Below are 16,681 nucleotides of genomic sequence, written 5' to 3' on the forward strand. Positions count from 1 at the left end.
ACTGATATTTGATATTTATGCTGATGAACAGCGCGTCAGCACGCTTTAAGTGTGACAACTAGAACTAATCACCATGCGTTATCAGGAGGCATAGATTTTAAAATATCAACCGTCGACTTATTGATGAGATCTGTACAAGTGTAAAAACAGAAAGGTATCAGCCGAATGAAAAGTAAACATAAGGATGACTCTTGAGATTTTAGTCTTAACAAGTAACTTTATTGGAATGATACATTTTGCAAAATATTACTTTATGTATTTTTTTAACATACTCATTGTCTAAGGGTATCTGTCAAGTTCTCCAGAGGGTAATATAGTTAAGACTGTCAAAGGCAGAAATATAGTATTGTTTCCCAAAAAGGTACAATAGACTACACAATCACTGTACCCAGGTTAGAAGGAAGAGAGATTCACGTTTTTTTGAAAATACAATTAGAAAACATGAACGCAAAATAACGTTCCAAATGTAAAAAGAGTAATGTTTTGAAAGATGAGCATGTGGAAACTAAACGCGATCAGAAGGCCAACATAACTGTTTGAATACGTGTATTTGAGCATGTGTGTGTGTATTTGGGTGTGTAGTGGGTGAAGATCAAGCCTGAAGCAGTTGAACGTGTTTGGTTGATTAAATAGGGGTGGGATATTAGGGATAGAGGGAGAAAAAGAAATACTATGGCCTTATGGTGTTAAGTAGTCAACGTACTGTTCCTCTGACTCACCAACACTGATCACTTTTTCCTCCGCACATGGTCTGCAGACCCAGAAGTATATATTACATGTGCCATCTTCAAAGAGTTACATAATGAATTAAGACCAAATAACATACGCATCAACATCAATCTCATCATATTGAGATTTGACAAGGGTAGTAGTAGTAGCAGCCTAGTGTAGTGTGCATCTGTATGTGTGTGTATGTTTCAATATTTCCGCAAGGATGGCTGTCTGTAGGCTTACTTGGACTTGTTCATTGCATGTATGTGCGGACAAACGAAAAATAAGCAATAGCAATGAGAATAGCAACATGTTAAGTGTGTGTGTGGGGGGATGGGGAGAGGGAAGGGGGCGGGGGTCTGAGAGCCCCGTGGCTCCTGAATCATATCACGGGTCCAGGGCAATTCTTGCTGTCTCATTTTGTCACACATGCAAGGAAAAGAGAGAAACACATCAATACTTAGAAAGGAAACATCTTCAGAGTTCAAAACGGTGTGGAAACTTTCTCCTGAACTCAATCACACAACCAGAGACATTCAAAAAGGCATTCTGCATTTTTTTTCTTAACATTTAGAAATGACAAGAGTGATGGGCCGAATGAAAGCATCTTTGACTGGAATACACTTAAAAATGGGGATGCATTACAAGACCGTATGAGAGACCGATGCACAGCAACAACTCACAGAAATAAGTATTATTCTCTTAGTGGATGGCAACCTCTAGCACCTAGGGCATATCGGAAAAAAATAAGAATGGAAGCCAAAAAGCATACATACTTCATTAAACCAAGACAATGTAATCAGTCAACAAACCAGCATTTGGATTTGGTCTGCGATTGTCTTTCGTTAATATAAATTAATGTGGCGGAAAAAAAATAACACCATAATCTAGGGGTCATCGTTAAGCATTACCCTCCACGGTTCAAACTTTGTTCAGGGTATTTACAAAAAACATAAACTATGCAGACCTAGTGAATGGACAATTATCAGTGAGCCTACTACCAACAAGTGAGCAAATGAACAAGGGTTCCAGGAGCAAGGACGCCTGTCAGGTTAAATCGTGCTGTCCTCCAAATAGCACAATGGAGTCGATTGCAACAGTCACGTGTGACTCTCAATCCCCCCCCCCCCCCCCCCATGTACCTCAACACAAACAAAGCTTGATGCTCGGTTACCTCTTGAAAAGTGATATTGTACAAAAATAACATGCACTTTTTTGAAACATTTTGCTACTTTTTTTGCGTATTCAAATCCACCACCTTCATCATCATAGATACGTACAGAAAACTTTGCAATGTCCTTAACTTTGCAAATTTGGCAGAATTCAAACCTGTTGATTTATGAAATCCTAAATTTCGGGTTTACAGCCATGATACTATAGGAGTATGAATGTTTTGTTTTCTCTGATATATACACGCATATATATATATATCTCAATATACATGTATAAGTGTACTATGATTAAATAAACAAGTCTGGAGTGTGTGAATACAATGTTAGTTGCTGCCAATCGTGACTTTTTCAAATCCACCCCGGAAAACTAAAAAACACTCAAGCACAGAGACCGACATACAAATGACAAACTGATCACCAAAGAGGACTTTAAAAATTCTCTTGTAAATTCAGCTAAGAGAAAAAGACAAACTTGAATGCAGAGCTCATGTACATTTTTTTCTCTCTTCACAAGTGCGGAGAATAAGCGAGATCTAGATGAAGAAAAAAAAAACTGATAAATCATTTCTGTTTTACTCTTGATAAACGATTACCACTGCCTCAGCCGCAAAAGCAGGAATCTATCCGACAACAGTGCCACATTTTCCAGACAAAGGCAGGTGCACTGTCAAGCTTTATTTTGTATAATTTCTTAAGCCATGATGGGCACAAGGGCTACCTCCGCCGAAGCTTTGCGTCCACGCCCTGACACCAGGTTTTCAGCCCGCGGGTGCTGTGATAGGCACGTCTGTTGACTTGGTATTGCTTGGACATAATTTTGGAGAAGAAAAAAAATTTTAAAAAAAGAAGGAGGAGGATGGTGGAAGCGAGATAAGGGTGACAGAAGATTTTGACAAGCGCTCTTCGCAGGTAGCACGTAGGAAGGGGAGAGGGCACCCATGAGGAGGGAGGGAGGGGGGGGTGGAGGAGGAAGGACCAGCAGATTTAGCACCTCGGCGCCACCACACCTGTCAGAGAGACACCAGAGACCCGGGTCGAGAGTGAGAGAGGACGTAGGCCCCTTCCTCCTTTCTTTTCTCGTTCCACCCCCGTGACACGGACCACAAGAGGGAGAAAGTAAAAACAAATAAAGGTAACAGTAGAGGAAAAAACAAAATCAGAAAAGGCAACACTGCTGGATCCAACTTTTGCTCTGCCAATCTCTCAATCAGGGGGTTGAGGGGGGGGTGGGGGCTGAAGGAGATTTTTTTTAGTTTTACATCATCATTACAAAGAAGCAAAATTAGCAGTTCCAACCTGGATTCCGCAATTTCCTTTTCCTCATGCCCTCATCTCCCGCCCCCCCCCCCCCAGTCCCACGCCCCCCTCCATCCATCCCCCCCCCCCTGTATTTTATCTTAAAGCCCCGTCTCTTCATCCATCCGCGGCTGAAGCGCGGATCTAGAACTCCGCAAACTCCTTCCCGCACTTCTCCGTGAAGCTCACTCGGATCTCCTCCTCTTCGTAGTCGTCGAAGTTGCTCGTGTCGCCGGGGCCTTTGCATTTGGGAATAAAGGGAGCCTCGACCTGGAAGACAAGAGGAAGAGGCCTTAACACCAATCGGCTCGTACGCAGTGCATAAATCACATCGCCGGCAGCAGCAGTCCCATAAAAACATGCAGGCCACAGGGGAGCGCTGTGCTAATGATATTGGCGCAGAAACGGCTCACTCAAAACACAGCTAGCGATAGCATCAAGGAAATTGATTTCAGTGTTTTAATCTTTCCCCAGGTTGTATAATTGTATTCAGGAATGTTGACCTTTCAGGGGGGGCGGTACGATTTACTTTTCCCTGTAATGCGAGTTTCCCCCGTGGGCCAAGAATGAGTCAGTGACCTAGGTCAGTGACCTGAACCGACATCTGGCCTACCTATCCTGAAGCCAGCCTTCTGTCACACTCACTCTGCTCCAAGGTCAATATGTCCGCTGCTTAGAAAGGGGCTGTCTGTTTTAAAAAACAACCAAGTCCTGAACCAAGGCTGCCGTGTTTACCTTTCTCTGATAGATGGCGATCCAATCAGTGGTTGCGAACCATTTGTGGCCCTTGATATCGTTGACTCCGTTCCTGAGGTTGCCAAAGCGCTTGGTCAGGTCCACCTGCAGCAGGTTTCTCAGCAGGTCTTTCAGGTCCGAGCTGAAGTGAGAGGGGAACCGAACCTGCCCAAACAAGAGGTACACCAGAGGGCAACGGTCAACATTCTGGCCCGTAAACGCTTCATCGTTAGATTATCGCTATAGCGTTGCCTGCCCCACTAAAGCGTTACTGTAAATTACATAATTGCAGTTCTAAGTATAACTATGTCACATTATATTGGTGAAAAATAGTGCTGGCAGCCCACCCACATCTGCCACCTACTAAATGGCCCAATGACTAAACGATGCACAGTGGTCGAGCGGCAAATGTAGGTGTAAAAGGATTGAGAGTCGTTATCCGTTTTTTTCCGTGTTTTTGCCTCGTTTCCTGGCAAATAATGCTCTGTGATGCTGTCCCAGTTTAGAGAAGTCACTATTTTGGTTTTTCTGTTGTCCATAATTGAACAGAAAGCCGGCTAGCTGCATTATAGTGGGCAGATATTATTGTTATTTTGATGATAATGGTTATCGACAAAAAACAACCATTTGGTGCGACTTCCCAGACCTCAAAGATTAGGAAGAGAATCAAACAGGTTGCATCTACAAAATGTGTGAATCCAAACATCTCGTGACTCTGTTCTGCTGTGAACCGCCCCGTGCTGTTTGTGTATTAAAATGATTTAACTTGACCTGCCGACGTCCTTAAAGAGAAGCCCTGCGGATTACTTAAAGGTGCGTTCCCTTGCGGCGTGTTAATGCGCATCGTAAGGGCGGGTGACGTGTAGCACGGCAACTTTCAAAGAGTACTCGAAATCCGTTCAAAACGTCGCGTCTTTTTGGATCACACTGCAACTCTATCGGTGGGCGCGTTACATCATGCAGTGCGCCACGTCAAAGTTGCAATACTTTCAACTTCAAAGCGAGTCCCCTCCTCGGCTACACGCCCCCCCCCCCCCCCCCCCCCCCGAACATCGCAGCACCGCTTCCCCCTGGAGTTGATCCTCTGAAAATAAGCAGAGGATCAACCACATAGCATGGCGTTGAAGGGGGGGGATGCACAAAATCTAGACGCATGTCCACTGAGTAGGCGGTGACCAGATACCAGACGCTCACCTTCCCCGATACAATCTTCTCGTAGATCTGAATGGGCTGGTCTGCGAAGAAGGGGGGGTAACCAGCCGCCATCTCATAGATCAGCACTCCCAGGGCCCACCAGTCCACGGCCTTATTATAACCCTGGGAGGAAGAGGGAAGACAAGAGAGCACAGCGTTGAGGAACTCAACCAAGAGGATATATTTCAATGTTTTGCTCAGGCTTACAAAAGTCCAGAGTGCAAATCCCTCAAACGTTGGACCGCCCTGGCCCAGGCAGTGGGTTCATCCCCGGTAGGACTCACCTTACTTAGGATGATCTCCGGCGCCAGGTACTCTGGTGTCCCACACAGCGTCCAGGTCCGCCCTTTCACTCTTTTGGCGAATCCAAAGTCTGTTACCTGGTGGACAAGCAGAACGAGCGTCCATCACCGATGTGCGCGGAAACATAACACACTCCCCATACTTTTTTAAATGAGAGCAGATATCCATCTACACCGACAAAATAGATAGGCCACTCCGCACCTGTATGTAGCCCTGCTGGTCGATGAGCAAGTTCTCTGGCTTCAGGTCTCGGTAGATGAGGTCCAGTGAGTGAAGGTATTCGAAGGTCAGCACGATCTGGGCGGCGTAGAAGCGGGCGTGGGGCTCGCTGCACGCAAAGAGAGGAAGTCGACGGTCGGTAGAGCCCCAATATATGAACACGTGTGTACACATGGTTGTGTGTGCGTGTGTGTGTGTGTGTGTGTACATGTGTGTGCGCGCGTGTGTGTGTGGGTACGCGCGTACATGCGTGTGTACACTTCTGTGTGCGCATGTGTGTACACACGCGTGAATCTGCTCACCTGAATCTGCCGATTCTCCTCAAGTGTGAGAACATCTCGCCCCCGGGAACATACTCCATTACCATGTAGAGATTAGTGTTGTCCTGCGGGGAGAAGGGAGAAGGACATGCGTTTTACTGCAGCAAACCCTTTTAATCATGGTCATTAGCATTGAATTTTAAAAACGTTGCATTTCATTATTGAATACTGATGATTTCTCAGCCACATAATGTTTCCCAAAGGATTGACAAACTAAAGAAATACAATTTCTAAAAAAAGACATTTTATCTAAACAAGATAACTAATCGATTATAGGGTGGCAAGTGATAATGTCTTCCCTCTTGTGGTCTATTCCATGGTCGAGCAAGAGAAGCCTTTGCTAATCCTGTCCTTTCCCCTTCATTTACTTTAAGATCCAGGGTAGCCTAATTACATCCCATGTTTTCTAATAATTATTAATCACTCACCTTCCTACAATTTGTGCAAGCAATGCATCATTACTGCAGAGCAACCCCTTGTCATTTTGGGAGCCACTAGTGCATTAGGTCACATGCTAAAACACCTTTCAATACTTTAATGAATATCTAACTCTGAGACTAGGTAATCATCGTTTAACCCCCCCAAAAAAAAATCCTGTTTCCTCCAAGACACAAGGGAGCGATCAAGCGAAGAGTTAAAGTCTGCTCGACATGTGTAGTGATTATCTATAGACACCATGACTTCCTTCTTCTACTACTACTACCGCAATAAAACAAACTCTCAAATCAGAGTTCTCCTATTCAAATAATCTAGCTCTGATGATAACCGAAGAGCCACACGATTTATATCAAACGGCATCATGATCTACCCCATAGATTAAACCAGAACAATTTAGTTCTGCTTGTTTAAAGTCCCAAAGTTCACATCAATAATGAGTAGGTTTACAGAATAAAAACCCTTGCTAGTAAATATTTTTTGGGGGAATCCAATTTAGCTGGACGATACCTTTTGAAATGCGATTATGGTCTGGATTTGCAAACTTGGTTGTGGCTAGATGCACCCGACCGGTCTGTGTCGTTGTGATTGGATGCCCTGATCGTGTGACGCCATCAGCTTTCCTGCTAGCCACCACTTCCAAACACATGGACTAGACTAGGCAATTGCCTAGTATCCAAGACCGATTACTGTTTTAACGCGTTAGGGCCACATGACTAAAACTATTATCAATTACTACTAGCAATAAATTAGAAAGTTGCATATTTTCAATTTAATTCGAAAACCTCTCCATCATACTCAGGATGGTTGTACCACCCAAAAGATGCAACAAAACTCACAACACAGGGACGTTCTTCACTGATTACAGATCGGATCAGAAAACAAAGGGTTTTCTTACGTTTATTTATCCTCAAATGTTAGTTTAAGCATAATAGACACTCAACTTTGACATTTTATATGCATTTCATATTATTCTCTTCATGTTTAGTGGGTGTCACGTCACGTGGGGTGTGAATCCCTTTCAGATTGAACTGTGATTAAGGGCTTTTCAAAACAAAATCGACAAGGACAGTTTTCAACGGAGTCCTGCTTTCTTAAAACTGATCAAACAGTCCTAGAGCGCTCAACGCCGACTAGTCCAACCCATTAGAGACGCCATGTGTGCCGCTCACCTTAAACGAGTGCTCCAGCCGCACCAGGAAGGGGAAGCTCACTGCTTGCAGGATGCGTTTCTCATTGAGAGTGTGTTCTATCTGCTTCAGCTTCACCACCTGGAGGGGGAGGAGGAACAGTCAGCCTATCAGACCCGGCTATCGCCAGCACACTGAACCAATCAGCACCTTTGTGTCGATGACTCATTCACGCCTCGTTCATGTCTTCTGAATCCTGTAGCGCCTCAAAGCAATGTTTCCGTTCCCCGGTGAGGAGAAGACTTTTGCCGCCATGTTTACTATGATGATTGTCATTCAACCCGACTTCATTCAGATATGAATAGAACCTGCATTTAAGGAGGGTACTTAGCCACGGATCATTCGATAATGTGAGATTGACTATTCACAGATTTATTTTACACTAGTTACTCCCTAGTATGTGGAGATCATGACACGCACACGCAGACACACACGATTAATGGAGGAGCTGTATGCCGTGTGTGTCATTACTAAAACTAATTTAACTTCCCTTCCATATTTGACTCATTAACCAGGGAGGCCTACCTTCTGTTTGTCAAGTATTTTCATGGCAAAATGCTGGCCCGATTCTTTGTGCTTGACTAGCATGACTCGACCAAACGAACCCGTTCCTAAGGTCTTGAGCCTCTCAAAGTGGTCCAGTGCCGCGGTTTGCTAGAGGACAGGGGGGAAAGAAGAGCAAGTCAGGGGAGGGAAGACAGGGTCAATGATCTATCACCGTTCACCATACCTGCACATTTTCCAACAATGTGCCTTAGGGAAAATACTGACTCTTCTGAAAACTCGTACCTAGTACCTAGGTACTTGTACCTAGATACTGACAGAATCCGCATAATTGATCCGAAAGAAGGGAAAGATCAACACATGATTTACAACCCAGACATTTCCATTCAAGCTTTGAAGGACGACTGGATTAAATATCGATTCCCTCAAGTGTCCAGCAGAGGGCAGACAGCCACTACTGACAAGGGGATGAATCCATTCGGAGCTGGACTACTTCCTTATTTACTGCTTATGTTTATAGACGTTTGGGAATGGTGTGGGCTTACCTGTGCTGGATTTTCCCATTTCTTTAGGAAGTCTTCTTTGGCTTTGGCAAGAAATTCCTTCACTGTAATTAAAGAAAAAACAAACACCCAGATCGATTTAGAGAGTGTTCATTCATGTCATACTTGCATCTTAACTAGAGCTGTCCTTTAACAGACAGACCGTTCTATGACTTCATCATGAGGAAAAGTGCACCCCAGGGCCTTATTGTATTCTATAGAGCCCACTTTAACCCCAACAAGAGTTGTAGCACAACTCTAGCACATCTTCTACATACACCAGTAAAATTGTGAAAACCCTATTTTGTCGGTAACTGACCTTAACTGACTTGTTTTTCACTAAATGGTGAAAACCCCTACTGGAAATACAAAGTATCACAGCAAGAAAACAATGACATAGGGCTGAACCGGACTTTCCCCAAGTCATATGTTCTTGTCCTGAATAATGGTGCTTATTGCAACAGAATTTGAGATGAAAATAACTACTAAAATATCCATCTGGCTCACCCCTATGACTGGACTTCCAAAGAATTACACAACATTTTCTACTTCTACTTTTCTAGTCGCTTGCTCCGATGCCATTGCTAGGCCTAGGCTAGTAGCTAACAAGGCTAAGGGTCATGGTTGTATACATAAACAGAACTATGGACTTTACACACACACAGAACACACCTACAGTATGTACCCATGCAAAAGGAGATAAAGCAACAAACATATGTGCTCTTCTGGAAGCGGGGGTAGGGGTGGGCTGCCCCACTAGCATGGAGTAAAGCACCGTCATAAGCAGAAGTTCACATTTGTCGCCCCTTATCTTTACAAGGCTAATCAAACTGCTCTGTGGGAACACGAAGATAATAAGGTCTGCCTCATTCCTCTTCGTTCGTGTGTTCGTGTGTGTGTGTGCGCGTGTGTGTGCGTGTGTGTAAAGTAGTTGAGGAAACACTGCTAGACTAGAGCACAATATGGTGGAGATGGATGAGAATGGTAAAAAAATAAATTATTCCACTAGACAGGCCGGTGAGTCAAACTCAGACCGTCAACCACTGACTTACTGATAGTGTATTGTGCTAAAAATAGTCTAACAATAAACATCAATCGAGGTGATTGTAAACCTCAAGGCCTTTCTGATGGAAGATAAGGGTTTGTGTTTCCATTACTTGCATTTCATGTCAAACTGAAATCAATCGCAACCAAAACACATTCAGAACTTCAAACAAAAACTGGATGAAATTGCAGAATTCAGGAGCAATTGATTAATGACGGCAAAATTCTGGAAATATTAAAGTAGCTCAAAACAATCTAAGTAAAATTTAAAGTATATATATAAAATTCATAATTTAATTTATTATTCCCTAACCTGGTGTTTAGTTGTCAAAAGCGAATTTCCACAATGTCAGATCCACATTCAACGAACATTCACAAACATGCAAACTAAAAAATGGCAATAACGGCAAATAACATAATTTCAGCGAGTGGTTCTCACACAGGGCCACTCACACAAACCAAACACTAAACAAAAGGCTAATACAGAACCAGCTATGTGGTTTCCTGCCAATACACCAGGGACCGACCGCTCCAACAATAGGACTGGAGAAAGCCAGCAAAAATGCCAAAGAGCAAAGTTCACATAAACATGTTTAAACCATGTCCTCGCTGAGAGCATGCTGGTCACCGCTGAGAAACATTTGTTTCTCTGTGGAAGCTGCTCAATTCCCACTTGCATTGAGACGTTGCCCAGGCGCATGCTGCACATGAAATAACTCCCGCCATAACAACAGAGACAAATAGTGAAGACCCACAGAGTTACTCAACAACACAAACACAAAAACGTCTAAATCAACCGCCGCCTTTGAAGAATCTTTTTAGGGTCTGACTTTGTTAGAGTTTAGAGGCTGCCATGGCTACCACCGTCAAGGTCTGGTTTTTTTGGGGGGGGGGGGGGGGGGGGGGTGAACCAGCATGATGTAGTCTCCCTCAACACCATCCACCCCAATCCCTCACCCCTTACCATCTGGGACGGCTAGGGGCCCCTCTGCTGGCAGTAGCGGTGCCGCCGCCGCTGGGTTCTCCACTGACCGCAACCCCGGCTCGGAGGACCGCGAGGAAGACTCCCTCTTCCCAGCGTGCCTCCTGGAGCTCTTCCGGTCACACATCGACCCTTAAGCGTGTCCCTGGTTCTTTCTCTTCGTCTTCTCCTCCTCTTCCTCCTGTCCTCTTACTTCTCAAAGCTGCCAATTCATGACCTTTCACCCACGCTCGTCCCCGCTCTGCAAAGACCAACTTCAGGTCGAGTCTGCCGCCTTTTAAAATTGAAAAATGTCTTCTGGCTGAAAAAATATATACCAAAACTCCCCGGCTTATGTTGCACCTGTATGGTCCAGCATGAGAGGACTAAGATGAAGGTACGATGAAGGCAATGAGTGCCACTCTGAACCGAGGTGCAGCTGAGAACGATCCCCACAGCGCCACTGCTCCCGTTACACTCACAGATCAATTGGACGCTTGCTCGCTTTGTATCAATATTTATTCTGCACACTGAGTCCACGGCTCTTCTCTCTCCTGTCAAGATACACAATCACAAATACACACACTAAAAAAAATAAAAACACACCGGACGGCTATTTATTGATCCAATCATGGTCAAAGAGGGGGCAGGGCATCGCCATAACACTGGTTAGATTAATCTCCATGCAAATGTCTGACCCAGAGAATGATCTACAGGGATATAGTCCTAAGTAGTCACTCTGGAGATCAAGTCCCAGGTCGATTGGTCGCCACGAGAACGTAATGTTAATAGAATCCGTAGACGGATGCCATCAGAGATGAAATGCTTCCAAGTTAAACCAGGCAGGTTATAGGCCTGAAGTGAGCTGCTGTCGAGGGATGCCAGCGGCGGCACAGAGCCAGGCGGGGCAGAGAGACCTCTCTGCTCAGATGCATTCCCCACCATCCGATTCTGCTGTGCCAGCGTGGAATCGATCTTACAAATCAATCGCACAGTACATCTCTCCCCTGGGCTTCAATGGCCCAGTCTCATGCACACGAAAAGGAGGGGGGATGTTTGTTGGACGAAACTGATCCAACATTTATTTTTGGATCCTGCCAAAATATGAGTAATGTGTCCAGTATGTCAACTTAAAGCATTTCCCCCCACTTTTCAGCCATCAAACGTCTTCTTGAAAAATAAAATATTGGGTGAGGTAGACTAGTACATGCATGTCAGAAGTTAAACAATGTCAACATACAAGCTGAGTAGTTGTTGAACATTTAAAAAAGACCCCAGTATACGATAATTGTGCAGGAGAGCCTGAGCATTGAAGGTTGATTACTGGCATTTTGCAAAGTGCATAGCACGTTTAACAAATCCCCATTGCACTCAATTTCAATTATTGAAGCGCCAATCCAGGTCAATCACGTACAGTAGATGACTGACGCAAGAAAAGATGACTGGCTTTTGGCACAGCTATGCCATGGAATTGGAATGATCTAATAAGGGATAGCAAATATCGTCTCTTCAAATACTAACAAGGAGCGACGTGGAACCGGTCTTGTCCCATTAAATGTGTCCGTCATTGTTGCCATGTCAGCATGTTGTAAAAAACGAGTAACTCTTACTTGCAATCCTAAAAGGTGACTGCCAAAGTGCCAAAGAAAGACATATTTGATTATGGGCACCATCTTAAATGATATCTTCCTTTATGCCGTCTCATCAGTGCATTAAGAGCACCAGCAACCACTTTCACCGGCCCTGTATATAGCTCCGTGACAGAAGGAAAACCGCTATCATCATCGCAGACATGTGATCCAGAACAGAACAGTGCTGGAACCACTAACCTATACAGTTACCGACCAAGTTCAACAATTTGGGCGGGCAGAGTGTCATGTACTGGGCCTGCCTTTGCCCGTTCTCAACCAGAGCACCCCCCCCCCCCCCCCCCCCATGTCTCATCAATAAAGTACTGTATTTGGCAGCTGATGGGCACTGATAGCCATGTCCAACGGGGGTGGTTCACTGATAACAAAGCCCCTTTCATGTCAGAGGCAGAAAATGCTCAGTCAATACAAACACAAACCTGCCCCCGTTACACAAGCCCAGGCTAAGAGAACCATGCAGATATTAATAGAAGTGTGTGAAATTTGCAATTTGACTGACTGCCACGTTTCTATTGAACACTATCATGTGGTCCATATCAGCACTGAAACAATTAGCCAATAGATTGAGTTAAAAATAGCTTCTTGGTCTGCTATCATTTCAGTAATTTGTCAATTAGGCCTAAACATTTCCTGCTTACAGCGTCAGCACCATAAATTAATCAAGACAATTTGAGACTCTTGGCTTCTATTCACTTCAAACTTTTAATTGCAATGGGCATTTAGCATGAACTATAACCATTTAATTGAATAAATGCGCTCGATTAAATCAACCAGGAAAATAATTGTTATTTGCAGCTCTGGCCTATGTGTTTATCCAGCCCTAATAATATAAGGTAGCCACTTAGCCACACAATCAGCTAATTTTATAATGAGTCAGCGTGGGCAGTTCCTGCGCATTTCTTCAGCAAAGTCGCTTTGAAAACAATAAAGTAAAAGCAACGCCAATCAAAAAGGTTTTATCACCAAACCCAGCTGACTGCAAGTAATAATGGCAACTGGAGGATGGCTCTGTGCTCTGAACTATTGTGTCTGATTGACACTTCCACAACCAACCATTTTTGAAGGCCAAGAATGTAAAATAGTAGGAAGACGAAAATAACAAAAAACATATTGTGCAAGTTTGTTTGTATGTCTGTGCAAAATGGCTGTGCACCTATCACTGTGTCGCGCTTGTTGCATCCCAAAGCCATGTCACAGAGTACAAACAATAAGAAACTACCTTTCCAATATAAATCTATTTTTAAAAAAAAGGCACTGACACCTCTCAGCTGTGCAGCCACACGTGCATACTTGCTCATAAAATCAACAGCAGGCTCATTATTGGGATGAATTGACGCGAATAGAAAGAAAAAGGTGATTATTTTCTATTCAAACAAACATACAATACACATACATCCTGGTTTACAGTCACTATGACGTTGATTGGCGGCATAGATGGAGCCACCCCCTGCTCATGTAAAGCTCTGTCGTCACGTCAGGCTATAAAGAAAACTCACTCCGGCAGCAGGGCTCTAGCTCCTCCTGTGGCTGGCAGTATCGGCTGCCCTCCCCAGTGCCAGGGTCCCCAAAACAGGGCCCTGAACGGTGGAACAGCCTCCCAGCTAGCCTGTGCAGGACAGACATGGTGCAGTGCCGGAGACCGGACAGGCTTGTGCAGTCTCGATTTGAGTAGTAAAACCAAGGGAATCGCCTTCACTTGTGTGTTTGTGTGTGTAGGTGGAGGAGGAGTGGGTGCACGTAGCTCTGACCAGGCCTTCCCTTGTTGCTTCACTTCCTGCTGCAGCTTAAGACCATCTGTCCAGCCTCTTCCTGTGCACCGAAAGCTCCGATTTTACCCACGCTACAAGGTTGGCTTGCACCACTCCTCTCCTCCTGACCAGTGACCGGACCAACAGAAATGCACACCCGATCCGGAGCGCAACCTTAATGGTGTATGTGCTTCAGAGCCGCCTCAAGCTGGGGCCGTGTTGTCCTCCCCCCTCCGCTGCCTGCTGGTTGGGAAAGGCTGGCGGGCAGTGCGCCGCCGGACCCCTGGTCCGCACCCGTCTCTGGGGATCAGGGGCGGACCGTGGCGATCAGGTCTGATAAGGATGTGAAGCGTGGCATGTGAACAAACTGAGCGGCGGTGCCTCCTCTGCTCACAGAACCCTCCTCCTCCCTTTCCACGAAAGCCAAAAGCCAATCCACGAGATGTGATAACCCCCCCCCCCCGTTAAGGTGGGAGGCAGCCAAGGGTTAACATGACATGCAGAATAGAGGGCCACTCTTCACACCGACCCTCTACCAGCAACAAGAAGCTGAGGATCATTTCACAGATACCTGTTCAGACCGAGGACATTCGAGCGCTGTGGTGTGTTATGGATGAAATCACAAGCCCCCCGAACCTTTCTTGGGACAAGTGATTCTCCACAAGTAGAGAGGGAGAAGGAATGCCAAATGAGAATTAAAGAGATTGGAGGGGTAAAGAGACAATTGTTCTTAATAGTTAACAACAGGGATACACCCCTAAGACTATTTGGTATGCATTGCAAAGTAAGTAACAACACAAAACAATTGAGAATACAAAATATACTAATGAATAAAACAAGTTTTCTTTTGTTCTCTTCTCTCTCTCAAGCATTTATTAATAATAATGTGGGATTATGACTTAATCACCAAATATTACAGTGCTCATCAAAGGAAAGCAAGGAACAAATATAGTCTAGTGACAGGTCTTACAACAAAAATTAAAGGCAGAACTAGTTCAAAACAAGGTTTATCCACATAAAGTGATATTGTTCTAACCGCTACCAATCACATGATGTTCAAGAGACTTCACTTCCAAGTTCTGCCTGGAGAGGATCACACCGCAAGCATCATATGACTCCATCCTGAAGCTTTTTGCTTCTCTGGATAAGGGTTGTATACCAATGAGCCCGGTTTTGTGAGACTTGGCTCATTGGTATATAACATGAACATTCGTATCCACATGACATCAATGAAATACCTGAACCCACAACACACACACGCACGAAGTGTATGAATAACAGCTAAATCTTTAAAGATTCTTAGAATCTTCAGCCATTTGTCTTACGACACACAACTAGCAATATGATACTGTTTGACTTGTGTGTCACTGGAATAATAACCTGGGGCATGTAATCACGAGCTCGTCCACAGAATCAGTTGAGAGCATGCATAATATTCCCTACTGTTGTGATATTGGAAATGTGATAACGAAGAAGTTGCTGTTGTCACGCAAACTCAATATGAACTGTAGTATAATTGGGGCTGTAAACGACCTTAATCAGGCCGATCATTCCCTATTCAAAGTCGAAAGTTTACAGAATGCTGGTGTGACATGTCTGAGGTTAGTCAGACCTTTCTGAACTGATATTATGAGAAACAGGAAAGGACCGAAGCAAACGTAGACTTTAGGGTCATGTACAGCCGCTGCACACAGCAGATAAAGTACTTACCACTTTCCATTTCGTTGCCCTTCTTGGCGGTGGGCGTGTTGCCCATGATTGCAGGTCTATGGTCGAGTCTCTCGGCTGGCGCTGAGTTCTCTTCACAAGCCTTCAAGTGTTGCTAACTGCAAACGGTGCTGGCCGATAGTCTTGCTAGCGACTAGCTAACAGATACCATTATCAACTAAAAAATGTCAATATATCATCCACTACTTCTCGTTGTCGACTTTGAAAAACTCCAGTTAGGCACATCCAATGCTAACGTTGTTGGTAAGCTAGGATACCAAGCAAACCAACATCAAACGAGTACGGGCTAGTCACTTTGCAGATTTTCCAAATACGCTCCGATTCTTTCGAGATTGCTATTTGCTTTAGAACTATCTTAGTATTCTGACAGTTGCCTTACTGCATTCAGATCCTCTGATGGGGACGTCGAAAACAAATAATTTTCAAACGAACCGTAGCGAGCTGTTTAGCTAGCAGGCTAGCGTTAACTACCTGTCAAATCCTTCGCCGTTGTACCCTGGCCTGTGCCTCCACTTGGCTAGCAGCTAGCCAGGTGCTATCGCTGTGCTGTCGGGCCTATACAATTCATACGAAAACAATATTGAAACGACTCCGATGCTCCTGCTTGATTGAGTCAAGATCACTTCCTAGAATTTTTAAAACGGGCGTCAGATACGACGATTTGCTGGGAGCAACCATCTATTAGGCTATCCCTAAAGTCAACAGCCCCGCTCCATTAATCTTGAGACCACAGCGAGTAACTCCAGCCATCCATCCACTTGGTCCGTCCCTCGCCCGCCTCCCATTGGACGCTGCTCAGGCGACAGCCGTCGTAAGACAACTGTTGATTGGATATGCATCAATATATCGAATCATTTTTGCAATGGGATTTGTCTGTCAAATAGTTTTATCCCGCCTCTTAGGCTAGACAGCGCGTCTGGAAATGTATAT

The 16,681-nt window shown here is 44.6% G+C and overlaps 1 protein-coding gene across 2 annotated transcripts; it reads right to left on the minus strand.

The window, feature by feature from the left end:
• Window positions 1–3,278: 3,278 nt before the first annotated feature.
• Window positions 3,279–16,514, minus strand: prkacaa (protein kinase, cAMP-dependent, catalytic, alpha-a). Of its 2 annotated transcripts, none has more exons than XM_079746501.1 (10): window positions 15,734–16,514; window positions 8,625–8,686; window positions 8,101–8,229; window positions 7,558–7,656; window positions 5,933–6,015; window positions 5,613–5,739; window positions 5,393–5,488; window positions 5,109–5,231; window positions 3,915–4,079; window positions 3,279–3,449 (listed from the first exon to the last, which is right to left on the minus strand). In XM_079746501.1, exons 1-10 carry the CDS (start codon window positions 15,777–15,779, stop codon window positions 3,324–3,326), a joined length of 1,056 nt encoding a protein of 351 aa, XP_079602627.1. In that variant the 5' UTR covers window positions 15,780–16,514; the 3' UTR covers window positions 3,279–3,323. The 2 variants fall into 2 exon arrangements, with proteins under 2 accessions (XP_079602627.1, XP_079602628.1); XM_079746502.1 differs by lacking the exon at window positions 15,734–16,514 and adding an exon at window positions 13,772–13,969.
• Between the last annotated feature and the right edge of the window lie 167 nt (window positions 16,515–16,681).

This window comes from Pollachius pollachius (genome assembly GCF_949987615.1).
Source record: "Pollachius pollachius genome assembly, chromosome: 11".
Classification (NCBI taxonomy): Eukaryota; Metazoa; Chordata; class Actinopteri; order Gadiformes; family Gadidae; genus Pollachius; species Pollachius pollachius.

Excerpts from the sequence above, each read along its gene's own strand:
- prkacaa (XM_079746502.1), bottom strand. The coding sequence starts at position 13,898 with ATGTCTGTCCTGCACAGGCTAGCTGGGAGGCTGTTCCACCGTTCAGGG. Across the intron at positions 8,687-13,771 it reads GCTAGAGCCCTGCTGCCGGA|TGAAGGAATTTCTTGCCAAA; the intron begins GTGAGTTTTCTT and ends CTTTAATTACAG. Across the intron at positions 3,450-3,914 it reads TCGCCATCTATCAGAGAAAG|GTCGAGGCTCCCTTTATTCC; the intron begins GTAAACACGGCA and ends CTTGTCTTCCAG.